We start from the raw sequence: 25,541 nt of genomic DNA, 5'->3' as shown, positions 1-25,541 counted from the left end.
TTCATTATTATTATTTTTTGTTGATAATGCTATAATTGTTTATTTAATTATTTTTCATTTTATATTCAAGTATTTAAATTTTTAATAATGTACTTAATTTTGTAGTGTTTGTCATATTATATACAGTATATATATATTTTTTGTTATTAAAAGTAGAAAACAAACAATTTTTTTATTTATATTTAAACATTATGTGTGTGTGTGTGTGTATTATTATTATTTATATGGTTTTTATGCAAAATAATTAATTAGCAAAAAAACTTTAATGCCATATAAATTTATTTTTTAAAATATAAATAAATAAAAATACTGTATAATTTAAATCTACTATTACTAATTGATAATAATTATATAATAAGTGTTTATATACACAAATAATAATAATATTATTTATTTATTTAAAATAAGCTAAAAATGTTTTCAATTATTATTATTATTTTTGTTGTTCAATACTTTCATTTGTTTATTATTTAATAATTTTATTATAATACTATTATTATATTATTTATTATTATAACAACTATTAATATAAAATAGTAAAGAAACAGTAGTTTTTTTGCGCCCCGATTATAAAGACTAACAATATATTATAGAAAATAATTTTTTTGTTGTATATATATATATATATACAGTATATAAGTTTATATGTATGTATGTATTGTTTAGTATTGTTATTCAATAGAGTAAGCTTGATATTTATCACTTTAAATAAATAGATAGTTGTTTTAAACAAAACAAATATATATATATTATATATAATAATAAAATAAAGAGTCAATAGTTTACTACTACTACTACTACTACTCCGTGACATAAATAACTGGTTCACTCATGTCTTGAAAAGTAATTAACGATAAGAGAGAGAGAGAGAGAGAGAGAGAGAGAGAGAGAGAGAGAGAGAGAGAGAGAGAGAGAGAGAGAGAGTCTATATTTCACGAGATAAATACAATACTTAACAAAAAAAATTAAATAAATTTATTTATAAATATATATACTGTTTATATTGAATATACAGTATTTAATCTTTACTTTTATTTTTCATTGAATCGTTACAAACGCATTGAGAAAAGAAAAAAAATTAAATAATGAAATCTTCATATAAATCAATGACTACTGTATTATTAATAATTATAATAATAAGTATTTTATAATTATATACAACAGCAACAACATTACTAATATATATATATAGTAGTAATATATTTATAGATATATATATATATATAATGTATATATAAGATAATCATTACTTTTACAGTTCATCTCCTATTTAGAGTTTACTCGTTTTGCTTATACAGTAATAATAATAATATTAATAATAAATAATAGTAATAAACAAAACACATTAATTACATAATTATTAATGTGTATAATTTATTTTTTTTCAAAACAAAAAAAAATATTTTTAAAAATTAATTTAGTATATGGATAAGTCACATATAAATTATTTTATTTAAATAAAATACTTATTTTTTAATAATAATAATAACTAATAAAAAATAATTAAATATTACTCGAAAAAAATAATTTCCCAATATATATACACACTATATATACTTAATATACAAATTTAATAGTTAGTTATTTTTTAACAAAAATAAAAATAAAATACAATATTTTATATAGACTAATGTGTACAGTATATACAGTATATATATATATATATAAATGTTTTAATATTTTTTTAAGTATTATCATCATTATATAATTATTATTATGTAATCTGTTTGTCGTGATATAAGGTAGTCAACATACTGTATATATATATATATATATATATATATATATATATATATATATATATATATATATAGTGTATATAAAAGTGGGGGAAAATATATATCTATGTGTGTGTGCATTGTTTTTATAATACATTACCTGTTGAGCACTGGTAGGCAATCATCTTTTATTTTGTCTGTAAGTATGGATATGCAACAGTAATTTTTTTACAGGTGAAGTTATGGGTTATTATTATATTTAAAAGTTTATATATATATATAAAGTTTTATGGGTGCTCTACCTTTTTTTTTATTTTTTAATTAGTGACCCAAACTATATATATAAATGTTTGTCTCATCAAAAAATAGCACACATTTATTATATACATCTATTATATATATATTATTGTGACACATGTATCCCATAGCCAGTGATACACTCACTCACTCACTCACTCACACACACACACACACACACACACACACACATAGACTAATGAAAATTATTTTTCCCCTAAAAAACAATTAACACCTGAAACAAAATAAAACAATTTTTTTAGCCAAAACAAGTGCTACACACTAATAGTCTTATTGTTAAATATATATACAGCATAATAATATATATATTATATATTAATATATCATATTTTTTTAGTATAGTTATGAATATTCAAAAAAATGAGAAATAATAATAATATACGACTAAAAAAAGTTTTCGCACTTAAACTTTAACTAACGAAATGTGTACTAAAATAATAATAATAGTAATAATAAAGTATATCATTACTAATATACCTGTAATAGTCTCTCTCTCTCTCTCTCTCTCTCTCTCTCTCTCTCTCTCTCTCTCTCTCTCTCTCTCTCTCTCTTATAATTTGTCTCCAAAAATAGTCTTTATTTTATGAGTTTTCTTAATGTTTTCTTATATTTATTATATATATATGTTGTTATTATACAGTATTTTTATTGTACTTTATATTTATACGGTATATATACTGTATATATATCTCTCTCTCTATTGAACTCTAGGCGCTAACTGCCGTCACCCATATTATTATAATTTAAATTATTATAATAAAGTCACACAATTGCACCCTTAAAAAAAGTCATCTGCTTTTTTTAAAAAGGGGGGGGGGTAAGGTTGACACCCACCTATTTTCACTTTATACTCTATATCGATATAATCTAAGATATTTAAAAATAAATACATACATAAAGTGTTTTTTGTGCAACAATAATAATTATAATAATAATAATAATACTTATTGATGGGGCAATTATAAATAATTTTTATTTCATTTGAAATAATTTATACAATATATATATAGTTGAAAAATTGTTGTTAATAATGATTATTATTAATAATCTATGCCATCATATACTGTATATACAGTATATATATATAAATATAATGTATATTAGCACTCATGTGTAAAATGTTTTCACTAAAAAAACAAAAAACAAAACAAAAATTATCTTAAAAAACAAAATAATTTATATAATAATAAATTATTTATTATATATATATATAACTCGTCAATAATATATATTAGATTTATTATTGTATACTAGAGTATAGAGTAATAATAATAATACTGTAATAGCTATTAGCAATATTGTTGACTCTCTCTCTCTCTCTCTCTCTCTCTCTCTCTCTCTCTCTCTCTCTCTCTCTCTCTCTAAATATTGAAACCCTTCAATGATTTTTTCAAAGCTTCTTTACCCTCCCTTTCATTAAATAATATAATATATATATATTAACAATTGGGGAAACGTTATGTTAATTGAACTGATAGATAGAGGTAACTAAAAGTTATATAACTGTTAAAATTTATACGTTTGCAAAATAAAACAAAAAGTGATTCACTAGTGATTTTCGTTCAACAAAATAGCAATCAGTGCATAAAAAATTGACTTTTAGTTATATATATATATTAATATACACTCAGTATCTAAACATATAATAAAAAATAATTATTATCAGTATTTGTTAGTAAAAGAGAGAGAGAGAGAGAGAGAGAGAGAGAGAGAGAGAGAGAGAGAGAGAGAGAGAGAGAGAGAGAGAGAGAGAGAGAGAGAGAGAGAGAGAGAAACATATTTAGATGACATTTTTATTTTTTTGAGAAGCATTACTACTATTACTACTAATGAGAAAATAATATCACTTTCGATAAGTTATGAAATTTGAAATTATATTTAGTAAGTGATAATTGATAGACAAACCTAATTACACACATATTTTTTTTTTTAAAAACTATATATGATGTTAACTAACTGTCTAAATATAAATTGTAAATAACAGCGCTTCACATATTATATATTTTTTTTAATTATAAGATTTTAGTTAATTGTAATTTTTTTTCTTGAAAACAGTTATCTATTTTTGTCTCTTATATAACGTGTGTGTGTGTTATCATTACAATGACACACACACTCACTAACTCACATGAGTTTTATTATTATTATTATTATTTAAACAGTAACTCATGTCATAGTCAATGGATTTTAATTTGAATACAGGTTTTTATATATTATATAAAGTACAGTATATATATACAGGTACATAAAAATATTAAATAAATAAATAAATATATATATATATATATATATACTGAATATGCGATTATATATATATCGTATATTTTTTTCTTTACTAAATTTTTGTTTGTTTAACGTATATTTTTTTATTGAATTTTATTTATTTATTTATTTATTTTTTTTAAAACAATATTAATGTCTTTTCATAAACTTTCCATCCAATGAATACAATGATCTAAATATTAAAAATCATTGATCTCTTAAATAATAATAATATTATTATTAATATTAATAATACTAATAATACAAATCAAAAAACAAAAACTTTCACACAATTTTCATGGGATTTTGATTTATTACTTTATATATAATATATATATAAATATATTATACGTATATTAGTACTAAAAAAACATAATGAAAAATACAAATAAATTGATTATCTTCTCTCTTTCTCTCTCTCTCTCTCTCTCTCTCTCTCTATTATAATATATAAATATAGTGTATATTATAGTTAAAGTTTTAATTTTTAATGTGTCCTAAATTATAATATCCATTAATTATTTGTTTGTGTGTTAAAAGCCAAAAAAAGTCTTGATTTTTACATAACAAAATAATTTAAATATATATATATATTTATATATATAACAATAATAATAATATTATAAATAATAGTAAAAATACGGTACAACTAAAAAAATGTGATGAGTTCACTATACATATTATAAAATATTATTATTATTATTATTTTGAAAACCCCCTCTATTTTGAAAAACAAGTTTTTTTTGGTTAACTGTCAATAGAAACACAGTATAAGTGGGGGTAAAATATAAGATAACATATATATATATATAAATTATTGTAAATTTTATTCAAATTCATTCAAAGTGTATGCAATTTAATAATAATGTATTTATATACACTGTATATACTGTATTATATTGATATAATTTATATTATATTTATTTATGTATATATATATACGTTATTATTATACATTATTATTCAGATAGTATTAAGTTTACAAAATAATAAACATAATAACAAATATATTACTATATTATATATACATATAAATGCCGACAATATATAAATATAGTATTAATAATGTGTGTGTGTGTGTGTGTGTGTGTGTGTGTGTGTGTCTATTGGGTTATAAATAGGTATAGTTGTCATAAAATACATTAATCTTTAAATAGGTATTACAATCCGCATAATAATCTTGTATACGATTATTGTTTATTATTATCATTATTAGTATTTATATTTTATGAATAAAAAAAATCATATCTATTATTAATACAATAGAGACAGAAAAATATATATATAATAATAAAAATAATTTCAATGAAAATAGTAAGTGATAGACAATTATTATTAGTATTATCATAACTTTGTTGTTGTTGTTGTTGTATAGGCGATATCATTGACTGTCACATACTGTACTGTACAATAAATTACTGTATATGTTGACACACACACAGCACAGGTATCTTTTGCTAAGTGTGCTGTTTTAAAGGGTAGGACAGTGCAAACATAACTTGAATTTTAACATTTAAGTTTACGATGATTTTTAAAAAAAAAAATTTTATTTTATATAAATTTGAGATGATAAAATTATTTTTAGTTTAATAATTAGATATATATATATAATTTATATAGTTTTATATACAGTATATATACAGTATATATGGTTAAAAATTTAATGTTTGAGAAATTGTTAAATTTTCACAATGATACGCTTTGATAAATTAGGATATATATATATATACAGTATATACTGTATATAACATATAAAAAATTTAAAAAATTAATAACAAATTTTTGTGTGAACTACTCAATGAGTATTACTGTATCACATAATATTCCCATACAATTTATAATATATATATAATTTTTATGATTATATAATTTATACAGTATAAATTTTGTGTGTGTGTATTGCATAAATAGATGACATATTAAAAACACATAATTTTTATATACATTAAAAACATATTTGTTTTATAATTGAAACTAAAAATTTAATATTTATTTAATATGAAAAATTTATTGTTTTTATAATTGATTTAATACAGTAGCAGTAAATTTAGTAATAATAATAATAAGATATAATTTAAGTTTTTATTTGTGTTAAATGAGTTAAAATAGAGAGAGAAAAAAAAATGTCATCACTGTCTTTAAAAAAAATATTGCGATAATAAAAATAATTAACTGATTAGTGATGTATTTATTTATAATATTATTAATATTATTATTATTTTTAAAGGACTATAAGCTATTGTCAACAATAATATATATATATATATATATATATATATATATATATATATATATATAAATAAAAGCTGCTATTATATAATATTTATAATATATTAACAGAATAACTAATATATGTTAATTAATACAATTTACTGTATATAAAGTTTATTAATAGTAGTATTTAATGGGATAATAGCACCGGTAGTTATATTTTAATGACATATGTTTGTTGACTTAGAAAGAAAGAAAGAGAGAGAGAGAGAGAGAGAGAGAGAGAGAGAGATGGAAAGGGAGGTGTAGTAGTAGTAGTAGCACTAGTATGTAGTCTCTCTTTATCTCTTTTACTCATTTAAAGACAATATCGGCAATTAATTAGCATCGAAATAGTTGGGCCACACATTAGTGGTAATGAGGGGCACACCGGCAATGATGAGTCAGTAGAAAAAAATTCATAAATACATACCATTCTCCAAACCCATAATATATATAAGCAGAAAAACCATCATTGTGTGTGTGTGTGTGTGTGTGTCGGCTAATTAATTGCCTTATTATTATACAACAATTATATATACCGAAAAAATAAAATAAATATATACTTAAAATATATATATATATATTGTTAGCAAAGAGGAAAGGTATGCAATCTTTTTTGTTTTTTTTGTTTCATTTTACTTTAAGAATATATATATACAGTATATATATATAAATAAATATATATATATATATATACTGTATATTTAAATTTTAGTTACACCACATATTTTTTTGTGTGTTGTTAATATCAACTGTTTGTGTTTTAGTTTTGTTGGTTAGATTTTTGTTGTTGATGGTTGGGCTGTGTGTGTGTGTGTGTAGCAAATAGTAACTAATTAATTGGGAAATGACCTCAAAATAATATTATTATACAGCATATTAGACAACATATTAAATGTAGATTTAATTTTTTTTTTGAAAATAAAAAATATTTTTTATTTATCTGCTATTTATTAATATTTTTATAAATACCTGTGTACTGTGTATGAGTGTGTGTGTGTGTGTGTGTATAATATACCTGTACTATCATATATATATATATATATATATATATATATATATATATATATATATATACAGCACATGTACATTAGCATCACATTTGAATCGGTAATAAACCTGACGCTCCCGATCCCTAATATCATACCTGTGAGGAACCCTTAGTATAAAATATTTAATAATAATAATAATAAAACTATGGGAGAAAAGAGATGAAACAATTTTTTTGGGACATTTTCTTACTCCAAGCTATTTATATATATATATATATATATATATATAGGTATATAATATTATAAATAATATTTTTTTTATATTAATGCTGTATATTAAAAACAAAATTTCATTTTTATTATATTTTACACTACTATTTATTGTATGATATATTTCAAGTGAGTGAGTGTGTGTGTGTGTGTGTGTGTGTGTGTGTGTGTGTGTGAGAGAGAGAGAGAGAGAGAGAGAGAGAGAGAGAGAGAGAGAGAGAGAGAGAGAGAGAAAGAGAGAGAGAGAGAGAGACCTAAATATTGCATTACATAATCAATACATTAGTTATAGTTAGTTATGTTTAAGAGTTATGTGCTATTAATTACAAAAACATTTTTTTAAAAGTTTTTTTTTAATGGGAAACCTGTATGTTGTTGTTGATGATGGGCTAACCATGCCTTACATTAATGATATTTATTATTAGTATAGTTGTGGCTTATATACGGTTTACTTATATATTAAATATATATATATATATATACTGTATATATCAATAATATTTTATATTATACATAATGGGCTTAAAGTTTATTAAAAAAAATTAATTTTTTTTTTAATATCGGGAGTAATGTTAATCTAATTTCAATAGACATTATGCACACACAATCTGTATCTAGTGATTGAGTGAAATTTATTTTATTTTTTTTTATTAATAATACTAATAATAGTATTAATAAAATTTAACCACAATTTGATGGGAGAGAGAGAGAGAGAGAGAGAGAGAGAGAGAGAGATGTCAGCAATTGATAGTTTTGTGGGAAAAGTCCTAATTTCATATTAATATATAATATAATAATAATAATAACAAAAAAATTTATATAAATATTTTTATCCCATACCTCCTCAGGTGTTAGTGATGGCCATTTGAATGGATTTATTTATTTTTAAATATATATATATATATTATTCAATACTAAAAAAAATTTTAAAAAATATATAAGCTTTTTATTTATTTGCTATTATTTTATTATTATTATCATTGACTTTTAGTATGTTTGATATTAAGAGCCTAATACTAATAATAATATTAAAATAATAGTACATTTCATTAATGATATTATTATTATTATCATTAGTTTTTTTTAATAATAATTTTTATTAATATATAAATATAAGATGAATACTATATATTTATATATATTAAAAAACAACAAAAAAAATATAAAATAATATTTTTCTCATATCAATTAAATTATTTTAATTCATTTAATTTATTAGATTAAAAACAGATATTTTATTATACACTGTATTAAAAAAAAATTAAAAAATATATTTTTACATATAATTGGAGCACTAATTATAGTATTATTTATGCATATGAGTAATACATATATATATTATTTATATATAAATTTAATTTTAACTAAATTTTTATATTTTTACTGTCAAATATTATAATATATCAAATCTATAAATATATATATATATATAATAATTACAAATCAATATTACTATTAAAAAAAGGATTTTTTTCTACATATTATTTCCTTTTCAAACAAAATATATTGAAATACATGAATTGATAGAAATAATTTAAAATCAAAATAATTTATATCAATCGTAACAATAAATCCATATAAAGTGATTGAGAGGTATATAGGGAAGCTCAGGGATGATAGGTTTTTAATATTGCGCTATTCAATGCCTATGCCTTGAGGATAGGGTGGTTTAATATCATATTGCTGTCTACATGTTGTGTATGTACTGTATATATACGGTATATATATATATATATATATATACAGTACAGTATTTATGTAATACATATGTCTAGTTTGTGTGGTTTATAATTTTTTTAATTTATTTATTTATATTTACTATTATTGAATGTGATTATTATTATTATATATTTGTGTTTATAGTAATTGAAAAAAATAAGAAAAATTTTATTAATAATTTTTATTTTCATTGTATATGTATGTGTTTGGGATGTTATACATAGACACTGTGTAATCAATTATAAACTTTTTTTTTTGCATTATTATTATCAAACATAATGTTGAATATACTGTATATACTGTATAATAATAATAATATGAAAGGTAAAAATAAATTGAAGATTCAAAATTACAATAACATGTTTTTATATTATTATTGACCATAACATGTATATCATATCTATAGTGTTATAAATATACATATCATATGTATGTATATATATGTTATGTATTGTGTTAAAGATTACACATGACTATCAAAATAAAATATGGGCCAAACATTTAAATCTTTTATATTAATATATATATACTGTATTATATCTATGTTATTGTAAAAAAAATTAAATAAATATGTATATCCCCTTAAGTGCAGGTAGATTGATATTTTTTTGTTGGTTTTTTTGTTGTTGATATATATTTAAATATTTTGATATTATATTTCACTACTAATATACCGTATATATATATAAACTATGTTGAATATTTCCAATGTATTAGCTAATTATTTTTGTTTGTTTGTTTGTGTGATGAGTGAGAGGGAGGGAAAAACTAAATACAAAATATATATAAAAGTTTTTTTACATTTTAATATATAATGTATATATTGTCATAAATATTAATGAATGTGTTTTAAAACAAACGTTAAAACACTCACAGTATATGAGTAAAGACACAGAGAGAGAGAGAGAGAGAGAGATTTTAATGATAATATGATACAGTATTTTGTCCGTAAATTTTTTTTTAAGTATATCTATCTATTTATCTATATATTAAGTATTTGCTGTAAAATATACAGTATATACTGTATACTATATATATATATATATATATATATATATATATAAAGTATAAGTAGGAATTATACAGTATTTTTTAAAAATATGTATTTATTTATTTATCTTATATATACTGAATATACAGATAATATGTTTGACAATTCATAAGATATGATTTGCATTTTTGTTTGTGTGTGATTTGATGTAATGCAACTTATTTTTTGTAATATTATTATTATTATTATTTTATATTCAAAAGCAATTTATTTATTTTATTTTATTTTTGTTGGATATCTAATGTCCTTTGATGTCCACAAGAAAATAGATATAAAAACATTTATGTAATCAAATGTAAAGATATATTTCTCCATCACTTATATATATATAATATATACTATTGTATTAAAGATTTTTGTATGATTTCTATATGTTTACTGTTTATCTCTAAACGCAAATCATTTCCTCTAACCTGATCTCTCTCTCACACACACATACCTGTGCTCTCTTTAAGTGCATATATAATATAATTCATTCACAATCAATGAGGTAGTATTATATGATGATTATTATTATGTGTCGAAGTCGTCAAACTCCCGGTGCGCTTAAGAGGACAGAGAACAGAGAGAGAGAGAGAGAGAGAGAGAGAGAGAGAGAGAGAGAGAGAGAGAGAGAGAGAGAGAGAGAGAGAGAGAGAGAGAGAGATACTATGACACTCAAGTAGTGTCTTATATCTTATATTATTATTAATATTATTTATTTATTATTATATATGATTTGATGTCATTTTGAAATTTTTGTTGTTGTTGGACAGCCAATTTTGATGGACACTTAAAATATACAAATAATAATAATGATAAAAATAATATACTGTATATACAACAATATAATATAATATATATAAAGTATTTAAATATATGTATACAGAGCATAGCATTTTTGTTGAATAGTAATAGTAATTATCTCAAAATGTTTTCTGATTACACAATATATATATATACATAAGTGTCGACTGAAAAAAATGATAATCATTTAGATTTACTTCTATATAAGTGATTATATAATGTATATATATATATATGTACTGTATTTGTATGAAAGATATTTATAGATAACACAGTTATATATTATATACAGTATATACTGTATATATATAAGAGGATATTCATATAACAGTTATGATTATTAGGCAAATTATATTTGGTTAGTCATACAATATATACATACCGGTAATAGTTAGTTAGTACTATATATACAGTATACAAATATAATATACCCGTGCGATATAAACGGATTGTACCCATAATACATATGTATGTCCGAGAAAATATATAAAAAAATAATAATAATGATTATTATTATAATTTATTTTTTTTGTATAATAGTTTGTCTTTAAACTCAAAATTTTCATATATTTTGTGTGTGTATGTGTGATATTATGTCATATAGTGTGTGTGTGTGTGTGTTATAACCGTTTGGCCAGTTATTTGGTGTACCAGAGCGTCCACTGTCACCGCTCTGATTAATACACTTTGTGTGTGTGTGTGTGTACAGTATGTGTACAATATATTAACAAATTTAAAGCCACATTTATTATGATTTTTATTTTATTATTATTATTATTATTATTATGTATAATATTTGGTTCATAATTTTTCACTAAACAAAAAAAAATTTTGAGTATTAATTTTAAGTGTTTTTCGGCCAAAAATACAATATATAATCTTTTATGTTAAGAAAAGTTATATATATATATATATATATATATATATATATATATATACAGTATATATACGTGTGTGTGAATTGCTGGAAGTGTCTTTAAAAATATATGACATAYACACACATACATACAAACCTACATGAGCTACAATCAAATTATTATGCAATTATTATTTTTGGCTATTATATTATTATTAGTATTAATACAGTATATACTGTATTATTATTATTCAAAAATAAAAATCATATATCGATGTAAAGATATAGTACAGTATTATTATTATCAATGAATGTATCTCTACATATGTATAATATAAATCAACAACAAAAAAATAAATATATTGATTTTAAATATGTTAACAAATTTTATTTTAAACAAAAATAGTTTTTAATTTTTGTCAGTTATTTGTCTGAATACATAGTGAGTGAGTGAGTGAGTGAATGAATGAATGAATGAATGAATGAATGAATGAGAGAGAGAGAGAGAGAGAGAACTAAAATATATATATATATATATAATAGGATTACACTGTATATGTCAGTAAACTCCTACATAAACTACTATACATACAAAATATATTTAGATGGACTTAAGATTATATATAATTTTTTCATATACTTGTATAATATAATGTATATAAAAGTTTTTTTTGTCAGTCAAGTATTTCACACACAAAAGAGTCATATAATAAAAAATTTTTACTTTTATGTAAACCGTATCTATTCATTAAAAAAATAATATACACTATTATACAGATATACTGTATATATATTAATAATATACAGTATATATCATATGGTATGTGAATATATGGCGTAATTGTAGAGAAATATATGATATCTAAAACTGCTTTATGAGTGGAAAAAAAGTTTTAATTTTGTGTTTTATGAAAAAAACTGGTCCTTCCGTTACTAAATACTATTACTATTATATTATTAGTCGTCTCTCTCTCTCTCTCTCTCTCTCTCTCTCTTCACACACACACTCACTCACCAACTCATTGATCAACAGGTACTGTATATAATATATATATTGTATACCATATAAACACACCGATGCCTGAGGCAAACTTTAGCTATCAGTRTGTGTGTGTGTGTCAGTAATACACTCACTTAAACTGTAAGATACTATACATTACTACTATACATAATGTACTATACCCTATACATACATAAGCGCGCGAGAGAGAGAGAGAGAGAGAGAGATCTTTAACTAATAACTTAACTTTATTTTAAATAAAATAAGTGTAACTTTTAAACATTTTTTTAAAAAAAATCTCTACTACTTAACACACACACACACACATACACACCCTTGACTATACCAGTAATACCTGTGCTCTCCATCTAACTCACACACACATACCAACAAACTATTTACAACAATCGTATCGTATCTATCTATCATTTCAAGTCTTTTTGATTTCGTTAAGGAACAGTGCACTCACTAACTGACTGACGTACACACACACACACACACACACACACACACACACACACACACATAGGTATACACACCTAACTTAAACTAACTGTGCTCTCACTACTCACTCCGCTCACATACATACATGCAAACACATACCACTCTCTCGATCGGTGCTAATAATCTGGAGCAATAGTGCCAGCTGTAACAAAAAAGACAGTGCAATGCCCACACTTTAACATCAGGTATCTCTGGAGCGCTCAGTTAGTTTAGTTCCAGTGCTCCATCAGTCCACACACACATTGGAGAGAGAGAGAGAAAGAAAGAGAGAGAGCGAGAGAGCACAAGCGGTTAACACATACAACCAAACAAAACTCTCTTTAAACTAAAAAAACTTTATTTTTTTATATATTGTGGAGGAGAGTGTRTGTGTGTGTCTCTCTATATATATATATTATCTATATGTGTGTGGTGTATGTGCCAGTGCCTGTGCTTATGTATATATAATATATATAAATCTTTATATTGATATATAATATATTTATTTATTTTTTTAAATGAATATTTTTATACATATATAAATGTGCCTGAATTTTGATTGATAAATATATTTATTTTTTTAAATTATTAATAATATATTTACACACAAATAAAAACGTGAATAATATATATTTTTTATGAAATAAATTATATGAATATTCTGTGCATCAAAAAAATTATGGCTAAAATAAAAGTTTTGTGTATTATCTTCTATTGCTTTATTATTATTATAGACTACCGGAGCGCGTAGATCATCAACAATCACTACAACAACCACCACACCATCATCTTCACCATCAACTACAACAACAACAACAACAGCAACCACTTCACGTAGAAACTAGTGTTGTTAAGCGTCATCATCATCACCACAATAACCATCACCACCACCACCAACAACAACAACAAGTTTCGCCTATTGAAGCGGACGAGGAGGAGGAGGAACAACAGGTCTCGCCATCGTTTATATCGTACAACGGCGAAGACGATAGCGGAGGCGGTGATCGTGAATACAAGTGCAACCAGTGTCCGAAAGTATTCAATTGGAAATCCAATCTAATCCGCCATCAGGTGGCCCACGACGACAGCCGCCGCTATACGTGCGAAAATTGTAAGAAAGTATTTACCGATCCGTCAAATCTTCAGCGACACATCCGCAGCCAGCATATCGGTGCCCGTAGTCACGCCTGTCCTGATTGTGGCAAAACATTTGCTACCAGTTCCGGCCTCAAACAGCACACCCATATCCACAGTAGTGTCAAACCGTTTCGCTGTGAGGTCTGTTTCAAGGCTTACACCCAGTTTTCCAATCTTTGCCGCCATAAGCGTATGCACGCAAACTGTCGGCTACAGATCAAGTGTAATAAGTGTGGTCAGGCATTCAGTACGGTTACCTCACTGTCCAAACATAAACGTTTTTGCGAAGGTAGTTCAGCAGCCGCTACCGCCGGTGGTCGTGTCCGACATCAAACAGCAGCGTCATCATCATCGCCGCTATCGTCGCCCAACAACAACCACCATCAGAGAGGATCGATAGCCGGTCTACTAAATCTATCGTCACCGGGCCTATCGTCGCCGGACAGTAACAGTGCGGCCATCAGAAAAGCAGCCGCCGCCGTCGCAACCGACCCGTCGTCAATAGCCGCAGCTCTAGCCGAAGCCCAGAGTGCCGTTGCCGCCGCCAATAATCCGTTTTTATCGGCATTTCAAACGCGACCCGGATTTCCATTTTATCCGCCGTTTTTTGCCACATCGTTTCCCGGCCTATTTCCGGCCAGTGCTAATCTACCGCCTCCACCGTTACCGCTACCGCTACCACCATCAGCAGCCCTGCTGACCAGTCCTCTAGCCGTCAACAATTCGGCAACAAGTATTGGCTGTAATAGCGATAGTTTTTTATCGCCAACCGGTAGTTTTAATAATAATAATAATATCGACGGCAACAGTAGTAGTAATAATAATAAACAGTCTACTAGTGCACAGAGTGGACAGGTATTATCAGACGAATCACCCGATAGTAAGGATCGTCTGAATACTAGAAGAGAACAACTGTTATCTTTGAGTGAATTTCATAGGAAACCCATTGATTCAGTCGCCGACACTAACCTAGAGGTATGTAATCTAAAAAAAAAATTAGTTTTTTTTGTTGCATTAATAGCTTATGTATATCAATATAAAAATGTATGATTTTTTTAGGGTCTAACCAAAAACAAACAGTTGTCCCAATCAAGCGAAAGCTTAGCCACTGATCTGTCTGAAGAACGTACCTCCGATTTAGAGGACGTCGACGCAGACGAAGAGCTAACTGAGGAGGAAGAAGAAGAAGAAGACGACGAGGAGGAGGAAGAAGAGGTTGCCATCACTGGTGACGACAGTGACAACTCAGACGCCGAAGTTGTTGATCGTCGCAAAAAAGAGGACAAACAGCTAACAAAAGCTGATACCGAAAAAACAGACGAAATAATCACTGACGACACTAACAAACAGGAGATCCAACAAAACAAAAAAGACGACAACAACGATATGTCTGGCAATCGCGAGTCATCGCCAAAACAGGGAGCCATTTGTCCCGTTCAGATGATTTCGGCTAACGGCTATATACGGCCGCTGTCGCTAATGGTCGACCATTTGCACAGCGAATTGCCGTTCGATTTGTCCCGTCATAGCGGCGGTAAATCGCATGGCGTCGGCGGACGTCGGCCACTGCTCGAAGATTCGCCCGAATTTAAGTCCAAAGTGCGCGAAGAGGCTGCCGACGAACCGCTTGATTTGAGCGTCAAAACTATTAGCCCGAAAAAGGACAGCCATAATAATAATAATAATCATAATCACCACAACCATCACCACAATGGCAACAACAATCATCACCGCAATCATAATAATAACAATAATCATCATCAGCATCACCACAATGGCAACAGTTTGTCGCCTCATTCGGCTCTACAGGCAATGGGCAACAACTACGAGGAACTGTTGGCCCGACACCGGGCTATGCTGTTGGCAGCGGAAGAAAAGTCTCGCCAATCGTCGCCGACCAGCGGTCACATGTTTAACAACAACCACCACAACAACAACAACAATCAGAATCATAGTCCCAAATCGATTGACCAGCACTTTCAGCGGCCACTGTCGCCATCGAAATTGTTGGCCTATCCCCGGCCCATACATCCAATGCTATTGGAAAGTATGTATCGCATGCAAGTTGAACAACAACAACAACAACAACAACAACTCCACAATAAGACAACAACACCGACAGCTCCGGCATTTCCAATGTTTGGCGGTAATCACCACAACAATCACAACAACGAACAGCACCACAATCACCATAATAATAATAATAATAGCCGACTGTCCGCTGGTGGAGTCGGTTCGCAAGCAGCCTTTCCGGCATTTCCCGCCGCCCGCTATCCGATGGGTCTGAATCCGGCACTGTTGGGCACTACACCGGCTGCCGCAGCCCAGGCAACGTTTGACTTTATGCGCGCCCATATGTCCGACAAACTGAAACCCCAACAACAACAACAGCCCCACAACCACCACCAGGAGCTGATGTCGCCCCAAATGATCAAAGCCAAGGAACGATATACCTGTAAGTTTTGCGGTAAAGTTTTCCCCCGATCGGCCAACTTGACCCGTCATCTGAGGACACATACCGGTGAACAGCCATACAAATGCAAATACTGCGAACGATCGTTCAGTATATCATCCAATCTTCAGCGCCACGTCCGCAACATTCATAATAAAGAAAAGCCGTTTAAGTGTCCGCTGTGTGACCGGTGTTTCGGACAGCAAACCAATTTGGATCGTCATCTGAAAAAACATGAATCAGATGGACCTACTATTATGGACAGTCCGACGACTAAGCTGGGAGCCAATGGTGGCGGAGATAGCAAACAACAATTGGTGTCGTCAACAGAGGAACAGTATTTCAATGAAATTCGCAACTTTATGGGCAAAGTTACCGACCGATCGATGGCCGACAAGGCTTTCCGTGCACTAATGGGATCGCCAAACGGTGTAGCCGTTGTCAACAACAAGTTGTTGCTTAACAATAACAACGGCAACCATAACCACAACAATCGTTCGTCGGTTTCGCCGAAAACCAACGGCACCGCCGATGACACCAACGAAACCATTGCCGACGAAGACTTATCGGACGATTTGGACGACTCTAACGCAGCCAACACTACACCCAACAAAAAATTGCGGCTCCAGTCGGACACTTCAAGTCTAATTGAAGAAGAAGAAGACGTCGTAATGAGCGAAGATGCCGACGATATGGACGCCATGGATTCGGCCACCGATGAGGAATCACTGGCCGTTACGTCCGATAATACTGTCGGCAACAGTAGTCCTGTAGCTTTGCTAACGACGTCAGGCGGCAAAGTCGTTGTCGTCGATCAGCCGATCAGTTCGCAGAGTCCGCCAATCGGTAGCCGAACCCGGGCTAACATATCGTCAGTAGTGGCCTGTCTGTCGAAGAAAGCCCAACAAAAGCTAAATAACAATAATGGCTGTTCGGTAGTGACCAATGTTAACGGCGGCGGCGGCGGCGGCGGCGGCGGCAGCACTGGTAGTAATAGTAGTGCACCGGCCAGTGATGAAAGCGCCAGTGACGACAACACTGAGAAGACAATCATCGGTGATACCGAAAATGGTTGTCCGATTGTCACGTCTGGTCACTGATATATATATATACAACAATATGTATAAAGTTATTGAAATAATATATTATTAATTAATATATAATATATAAATTTGAATAGATTTTAGTTATTAACAGTTATTATCATTTTATTATTATTATTATTATTATATTGCTATCATATTATCATTATTATAGTATTATTTTATGAATCACTAATCAGTTTTTTTATTATTATTAATTTTAACTTTAATTACACTTAATTATAATCTCATATAATCATATATACAGTATATATATAGTATATTTGAAAAAAATTCATTAATCTATAGATTTATTTTATTACATATTATTATTATTATTTCATATTTAGTATTATTATTATTATTAATTTTCATTACTTTAAACGATGATTTGATAGAAAAAAAAACAATTTTGTTTTTTTGTTGATAAATAGCTAACAAAAATCATAGTATTAGATATAAGTTTATATATTAATATATAATTTAGTGATAAATATCACATATTATATATACAGTATAAACTAAATACATGAGTATTGAAACTTTTTTTTTAAAAAAGTATATTTTGGAGGACAGAGTGCTAGTCAACAAACAAACACTCACCCACTCACTCAATCACTCACCCGCTTATCATATAATTTTTACCCTATAATAACTAGTGTATTGTATGATAACATATTAGACATATATGAAAACCTAACACAAACAAAAAATTATTTACACAAAACATTGTTACTATTAATTACTATTATATATATATATTAATTAATATTATTATTAATTTAAAAACAACTATCAATTAACTAAAATTTGCTGAATTTGTTAGTAGATATTATTCATTATAATAATAATAAATAAATATTTATATTTAGACCGCTTATACATATTGATAGTCCAATTAATAATAACAAACAAACAAACAAATAGTTATATTAAATATAAGTTAATTGTAAATAATTTAATTGACACCAATTAAATCTGAGTAGTAGTCATGATTTTGATATCAATTTGTTTATAGTTTTTTTTAAATTAATTAATTAGTTTTAATTATGAATTTTTGAGTCCCAATTTATTTTGTTATATTTATTATTATTTTTTTTTTATTTAAAAAAAATGATAACAATTAAGAGCTATACATACATACAATTTCGAGTCCCAATTTAATCAATTATAAAAGTTATATATATATATTAAAAAATAGTAAAATAAAAATAACACACAAACTATACTAAATATATATATATGTGTGTATTTTGATTAAATTTTAAATTAATAATTTAATTTTTAATTTTAAATACATATATAAAATGTTTTTATTTTATTTATTAGGCGCTAACTTATGTTTTTTTTGATATAATTTTTGTTTCCATGTGTTGTGAAACAAAAATATTGTATTAATCGCACAAATATATATATATATTATATAAAAAACAACTTAAACTATATATATATATATATAATTTTGTGTGTAATTATTATTATTAAAAAAAATAAATACATTTATTATTTTTTGTTAGTTAGATGTATATGTATTTATAAATATCAAACTTGTATATAAATTTGTGTGCATGTGTGTGTGAATCATATAGTACCATGTTAATTTAATTAATTTAATTAATTCAGCAAATTAATTAATTATTGATTTATAAAAAAAATTGCATTATATTATTTTGGACAAGTCAATTGATAAAATTAAAACAAAATAAAATAAAAAACAAAAATATAATGACAATTAAAAAAAATTTTAAAAAAATTAACATGATAACTTCAAGTCGAATTATATATATATTTAATTAATAAAACAAATTAATTGTTTTGTTTTTTAAATAAAATAATATATTATATATATATAATATGTATGTATAATTAATTTCTATAATTTTAGACATTGATATAATTAATTATTATTATTTTGTTAAATTTTGTTTGTTTTTTACATTTTTACCAAAATAACATATATATATATATATATATAACAAATTGTATTAAATAATAAGTAAAAAAAATAATTGTTATTATTATTATTATTATATAATTGTAATATTATTGACACAAACAAATTGTACTAATTATATAATTTGAATTTTAATTTATAATTATAAGTATTATTTTATTAGTATTATTATTGCGAGAATCCCAAAGAAAAAAAACAATTTTAAGTATTTATAATATAATAATATTATTATTATATTTTTTAAAAGTTAGTTGTTTTTTAATAATATTACATTTAATAATATAATTATGTGTACTATTATTATTATTATTATAAATACATAAACAAATTTATTTGTTGTCAATTGTAAAACTGTTTTAATTATCATTATTACTAATTATTATTGATTGTTCAGAAATTATCATAATTTGATAATTGATAAAAAACAAATATATTATTATTATCTATAAATATATTAAACATTTTTATTATATAATATAAGCAAATTCATACATTATTTTATTGTACTTTTTTCATTTAATTTTTATTTACTATTATTATTATTATTATTTGTATTTTTATTATTATATTATTATAATATAATTATATATTATAACATTATATTATTATTGAATTTATTAAAAAAATAAAATAAACGTTTGTTAAAAATAAAACTTGAATTGTATTTCAATCATTTTTTGTTTCAATTTTAATATAGTTTTAAAAAAATATATTTACTAGAAAAATTAAATTAAAAATTTTATTAATATTAAATATTTAAAGTTATTAATTAATTAAACTAACAGTTAATTTAATGATAAAAAGTTTCACTAAATATATATATATATAGTATATATTATATACATATTTAGTCTTATATATATAAACTAATTAGTGTTAAAAACTTATGTAATATAGTTTGCACCAAAAAAAACTTAATGGCAGATTGCTCAGTTAGCTTTTGATACCGGTGCCGACATCTATAAACTCATATCATAGATAAACTCAAGGGTTGGATTGAAATTTGATTCAATTTGTTATAAAATTAAAAGTATTTTTTTATTATATCATATAAATTCAAAATCAATAAAAAAATATATTAACAAAAAAGCATATCTAATAATAAAATAGATTAATATATTGATTATAAAATTATAATTCAAATATAATGACAAAAAAAATTACAATACTATCATATAAAATGAAATAAAAATATTTAAAAGTTTTTAAATATATTAAAATATATTAATATTAATATAATTTTTTAAAGTAATATTTCATTTAAAACAACAAAATTAAATACTAATTAATATAGGATTTATCTTTTGGCCACAAATCGGTTCATTAGTGTCCTGTACGGCGATTCCTGGCACTGGTAGTAGGTCTGACCGCAATCAATCTGCATCATACCGTTGATCCAGGCCTTCGAGTACGGGTTGGCCAGATTGAGGAAAAATGCACCGGATACTTTTTTGGCCCAATCGTTGAGCACTGGTACCTTGGTGGCCACATAGGTTGCCGCCTCGCATACAGCCCGATAGCGACATTCAGGTTCGGGTATCTGCATGAATGTGCCCACTCGGGCGCTGGCCGTAGTCACCGATCGGTAAACCGAATCGTAGTCCAGTGTCATCGGCAACGAGTAGACACCGCCGAGACTGCGGGCGGCAGCCGACAGGCCGAATACTGAGGGAAACAAATAGGCAACTACGTAGACAATGGCCGAGTAGGCGGCACCCAACTTGACTACTGTTAACGGTTTTATGGATGTAACCAAATCGGATAACGGATTGAATATCAATGGCATCATTCGGCCTCTGGTGTTGAACACTACGGACATACCGCGGCGCTCGGCTTCAGTCATCATCGACTCGATGGACACTGTATTGGCTGCCGCAGCCGATGACTCGTCCTCGGACGCTAATTGGCCACCACTTTGTTGTTGACCGCTCTGTACTACGCCAGTCCACTGGGCACTGGCCAGTACGGTGAGCACAGTTAGCATAGCTAACAGAGTTGTTGTCGTCTTTATCATTGATGAACACATAGTTTCGGCAAATAATAATAAGTATTAAAAAAAAATGATATATAAAATACTATCAATGAATTTATTATTATTTTTTTAATAAAAATATATTAAAAATAATGAGTGATTTTTTTTTGAATAATAATAAAAACTTGTAGTGAATCACTTGACCGGCTAATTAAAAATGAGATACCAGTGCCTAAAAATCAGGCCTTATATACACTATATGTGCAGATATTTGTTTGTTTTTAATGACTATATTAACAATGAATAGTTAATATATAGGAAATTTTTTTCTGATGATTTAATTACAATATATATATTAATCATTTTAAATTAATTTTTGTTTTGTTTGTCTGATTAATATTTCAAATATATTTTTTTGTATCTCTAATATTAATATTTAGTTACAATAATAATATTAGTATCAAATCATGTATATTAGATATTTCACATATATTTTTTGGATAATTTGTTTGTTTGTTAATTATTATTTTAATTTCAAAAATTTTTTTGTGGAAAATTATGGGATTATATGTGAAAATGTTTTTGAAATTTATGAAATTATTATTATTATATGAAATAATTATAATATGTTTTAGTCACTAATCATTTATTTATATATAAGCAATGTTTAAATGATTAAGTTTATAGTCATTTTTGACTATATATATACTATATATAGTATTTTTAATAAAGAGTATATTATGAAAATTTTATTAATAAATAAAATAAAACTAAATCTAATAAAAAAAATTCAATGTTATATATTTTTATCAATTTTTTTTTGTTTTTTTTGTTGTCACTTATGTTTACTGTGATATACAGTAATATATAATAGATTAAAGTCTAAACTTTTTTTTTCCAAAAAAAACTATTTATTAATTTATTTATTTAAAAAAACATACATTTTCTAGATCTAAATATTGGCCAAAAATTTTTTTAAAAAACATAAATATTCAAATCAATAGTTATAATTTAGTCATAATTTTTTTTAGGAAATTTATTAAGTAATTAATTAATTATTATTATTATATATTAATTTTAATATACTTTACAGTGCGAGTCATACAAACACACATACATTGTTTAATAACTGTTTTTTTTATTTAACAAACTTTTTCAAACAATACTATAGATATATAGATATACCGTATATATATAAATATATATATTATACTTGTATTTAATTTATTGTAGTTATCATTCAATTAAGTAATTATTTAGATATTTATATAATTTATTGAATATATAGATTGATAGATGAATTAATTTATATAACATTGACATTAATTTGAAAGCTAACAAAACAAATACACACAAAAAATGAGACAATTAATTAATATTTTAACCAAAAAAAAGTAATGTATATTTAGAAAAATAAATTATAGTACTATTATATAATTAATTAGCGGTTTTTTTTGTTGTTTGATTGATATATTTAATTGATATTTATATATATATATATATATATATATATATATATATTGTTGTCTTCAATTTATTCACAGATATCATCTATCGTTTATTATGACGACAACAACGTTTAGTATCTATTATTGTTATAATCATTGTCGACATCATCGTCACCGACACAGTGGCCGGACTGTCGACGGCAACGTCCCATCAATTGTCACATCTATTACCCCATCATTTTATAGACCACTACCACTATCACTACCTTCAGCACTATCATCAGCACAACATTGGTTGGTTGGCATGAAAACGGCTTATTTGGACTCTGCGGACGACATCCAGGAGCTGCACGACTATGCTCTGCACAAGTTTGTCGAAGTCTATGTATATAATGATTGTTTAAAAATTTCAAATATTATTTAATAACTACAGTATTATATATATATATATATATATAAAAGTTATTAAAAAATACATATATTTTTTCAAATAAATTTTTTTTAAGTTACAAAGTGGTGGACACGGAACGGGATGTATTGTCGAGCACAGCAACTATCCGTTTGTCGTAACCAATCATCATGTAGTGAAAGACGAATGGGTAGTATCGCTGGGCTTTCTGGATGATACCGGTGCCGATAGGTATGCGTGCGGACAAGTCATATACGCCGATCATCTGCAAGACATGGCGCTGATATCGTTTGATGCCGACAATACCGGTGCCGAAGCGCTTCCGATTGCCGAGTCGGGCGTCGATTTTGGCGAACCAGTTATGTCCCTGGGTTTTCATCGGTCCTATCCTGTCTACAACATGGGCTACGGTATGGTCACCTGTCCTAGTAATACACCACAACGAGGACAGTCGACTTTCGGCGAAGTATACTTTGTAACGGCCAATGCCGACACACCGGTAACCCAGAGTACAGCTGCACAGTATAGAGGCTATTCTGGTGGTCCGCTCATCGATGACAGCGGTCAGTTGGTTGGCATTAATTTTATGTCACTGTCCTCTACACTGCATTACGCTATGCCGGCCAACGATATTGAAAGTAATAAATGTTTTATTTAATATATTATTATTACTATTATTATAATAAACTGTTTTTATGTGTGTGTATATTACAAGAGTTTATCAAAACGGCATTTGAATGCAGTGTTAGACAATATAAACGCCGAATACCTGAACACTCCATCAGATTAGGACTGTGCCTGAAATATGACCGACAATTGATGGGCTGTCAAGTGGTGGCAAAGTTTGCCGAAACTAATGCAAAGTAAGTGCACAGCAAATAAATATTATATTGAATACTAATATTAATTATTATTATTTTCAGTAACAAACTTAATATCAACGATATTGTGGTTGAAATTAATGGACAAAAAATTCAATCGCTTAATGATTTCAAACGGGAGCTATCAAACAAATTAACTGGTAATAGTGTGGACATACCTATTATGGTTGTACAGCAGGTATCGGGTGGACAACAATCACAACCACAACCAGTTATTATACAAATACAACAACAATCGGCCGGTCTATCATTTGTATGACAGTCCAAAACAGCTATAAATTTATATATACAGTATAGATATATGTGTTGTTGACTTATAAATCTTAATTAATTACTATACATATATAAACAGTTTTTTTATTGAATTTTTTTTTTTTTAAAATAGATGTTTTGTAAATTTTGCAAACTATCAGTTTATCAAATTAATACAAAAACTTTACATTTTGAAATAAATAGTGTAAATTGTTATTATATAATACTGTATATATTAATACAATA

The 25,541-nt window shown here is 26.3% G+C and overlaps 2 protein-coding genes across 2 annotated transcripts in view; both read left to right on the top strand.

Moving 5' to 3' along the window:
- The window catches only part of LOC128962805 (histone-lysine N-methyltransferase MECOM-like), a 122,602-nt gene extending 103,639 nt beyond the window's left edge, over window positions 1-18,963 (top strand). Inside the window, exons 5-7 of the mRNA XM_054309206.1 lie at window positions 14,443-15,820; window positions 15,905-18,269; window positions 18,956-18,963. Coding sequence (XP_054165181.1) covers window positions 14,443-15,820; window positions 15,905-18,269; window positions 18,956-18,963 — 3,751 coding nt within the window. The remainder of the gene's footprint in view (window positions 1-14,442; window positions 15,821-15,904; window positions 18,270-18,955) is intronic.
- A 4,687-nt stretch (window positions 18,964-23,650) lies between these two features.
- On the top strand, window positions 23,651-25,302 carry LOC128962804 (serine protease HTRA1-like). The gene is made up of 5 exons (XM_054309205.1): window positions 23,651-23,699; window positions 23,850-24,138; window positions 24,260-24,800; window positions 24,878-25,025; window positions 25,086-25,302. Exons 1-5 carry the CDS (start codon window positions 23,665-23,667, stop codon window positions 25,300-25,302), a joined length of 1,230 nt encoding a protein of 409 aa, XP_054165180.1. The 5' UTR covers window positions 23,651-23,664.
- The last annotated feature ends 239 nt before the right edge of the window (window positions 25,303-25,541 follow it).

This window comes from Oppia nitens, unplaced genomic scaffold (assembly GCF_028296485.1).
Source record: "Oppia nitens isolate AA-2021 unplaced genomic scaffold, nextdenovo-longstitch-racon4-pilon3 scaffold6_pilon_pilon_pilon, whole genome shotgun sequence".
Taxonomy (NCBI): Eukaryota; Metazoa; Arthropoda; class Arachnida; order Sarcoptiformes; family Oppiidae; genus Oppia; species Oppia nitens.
This window is presented reverse-complemented; position numbering and strand designations above follow the sequence as displayed.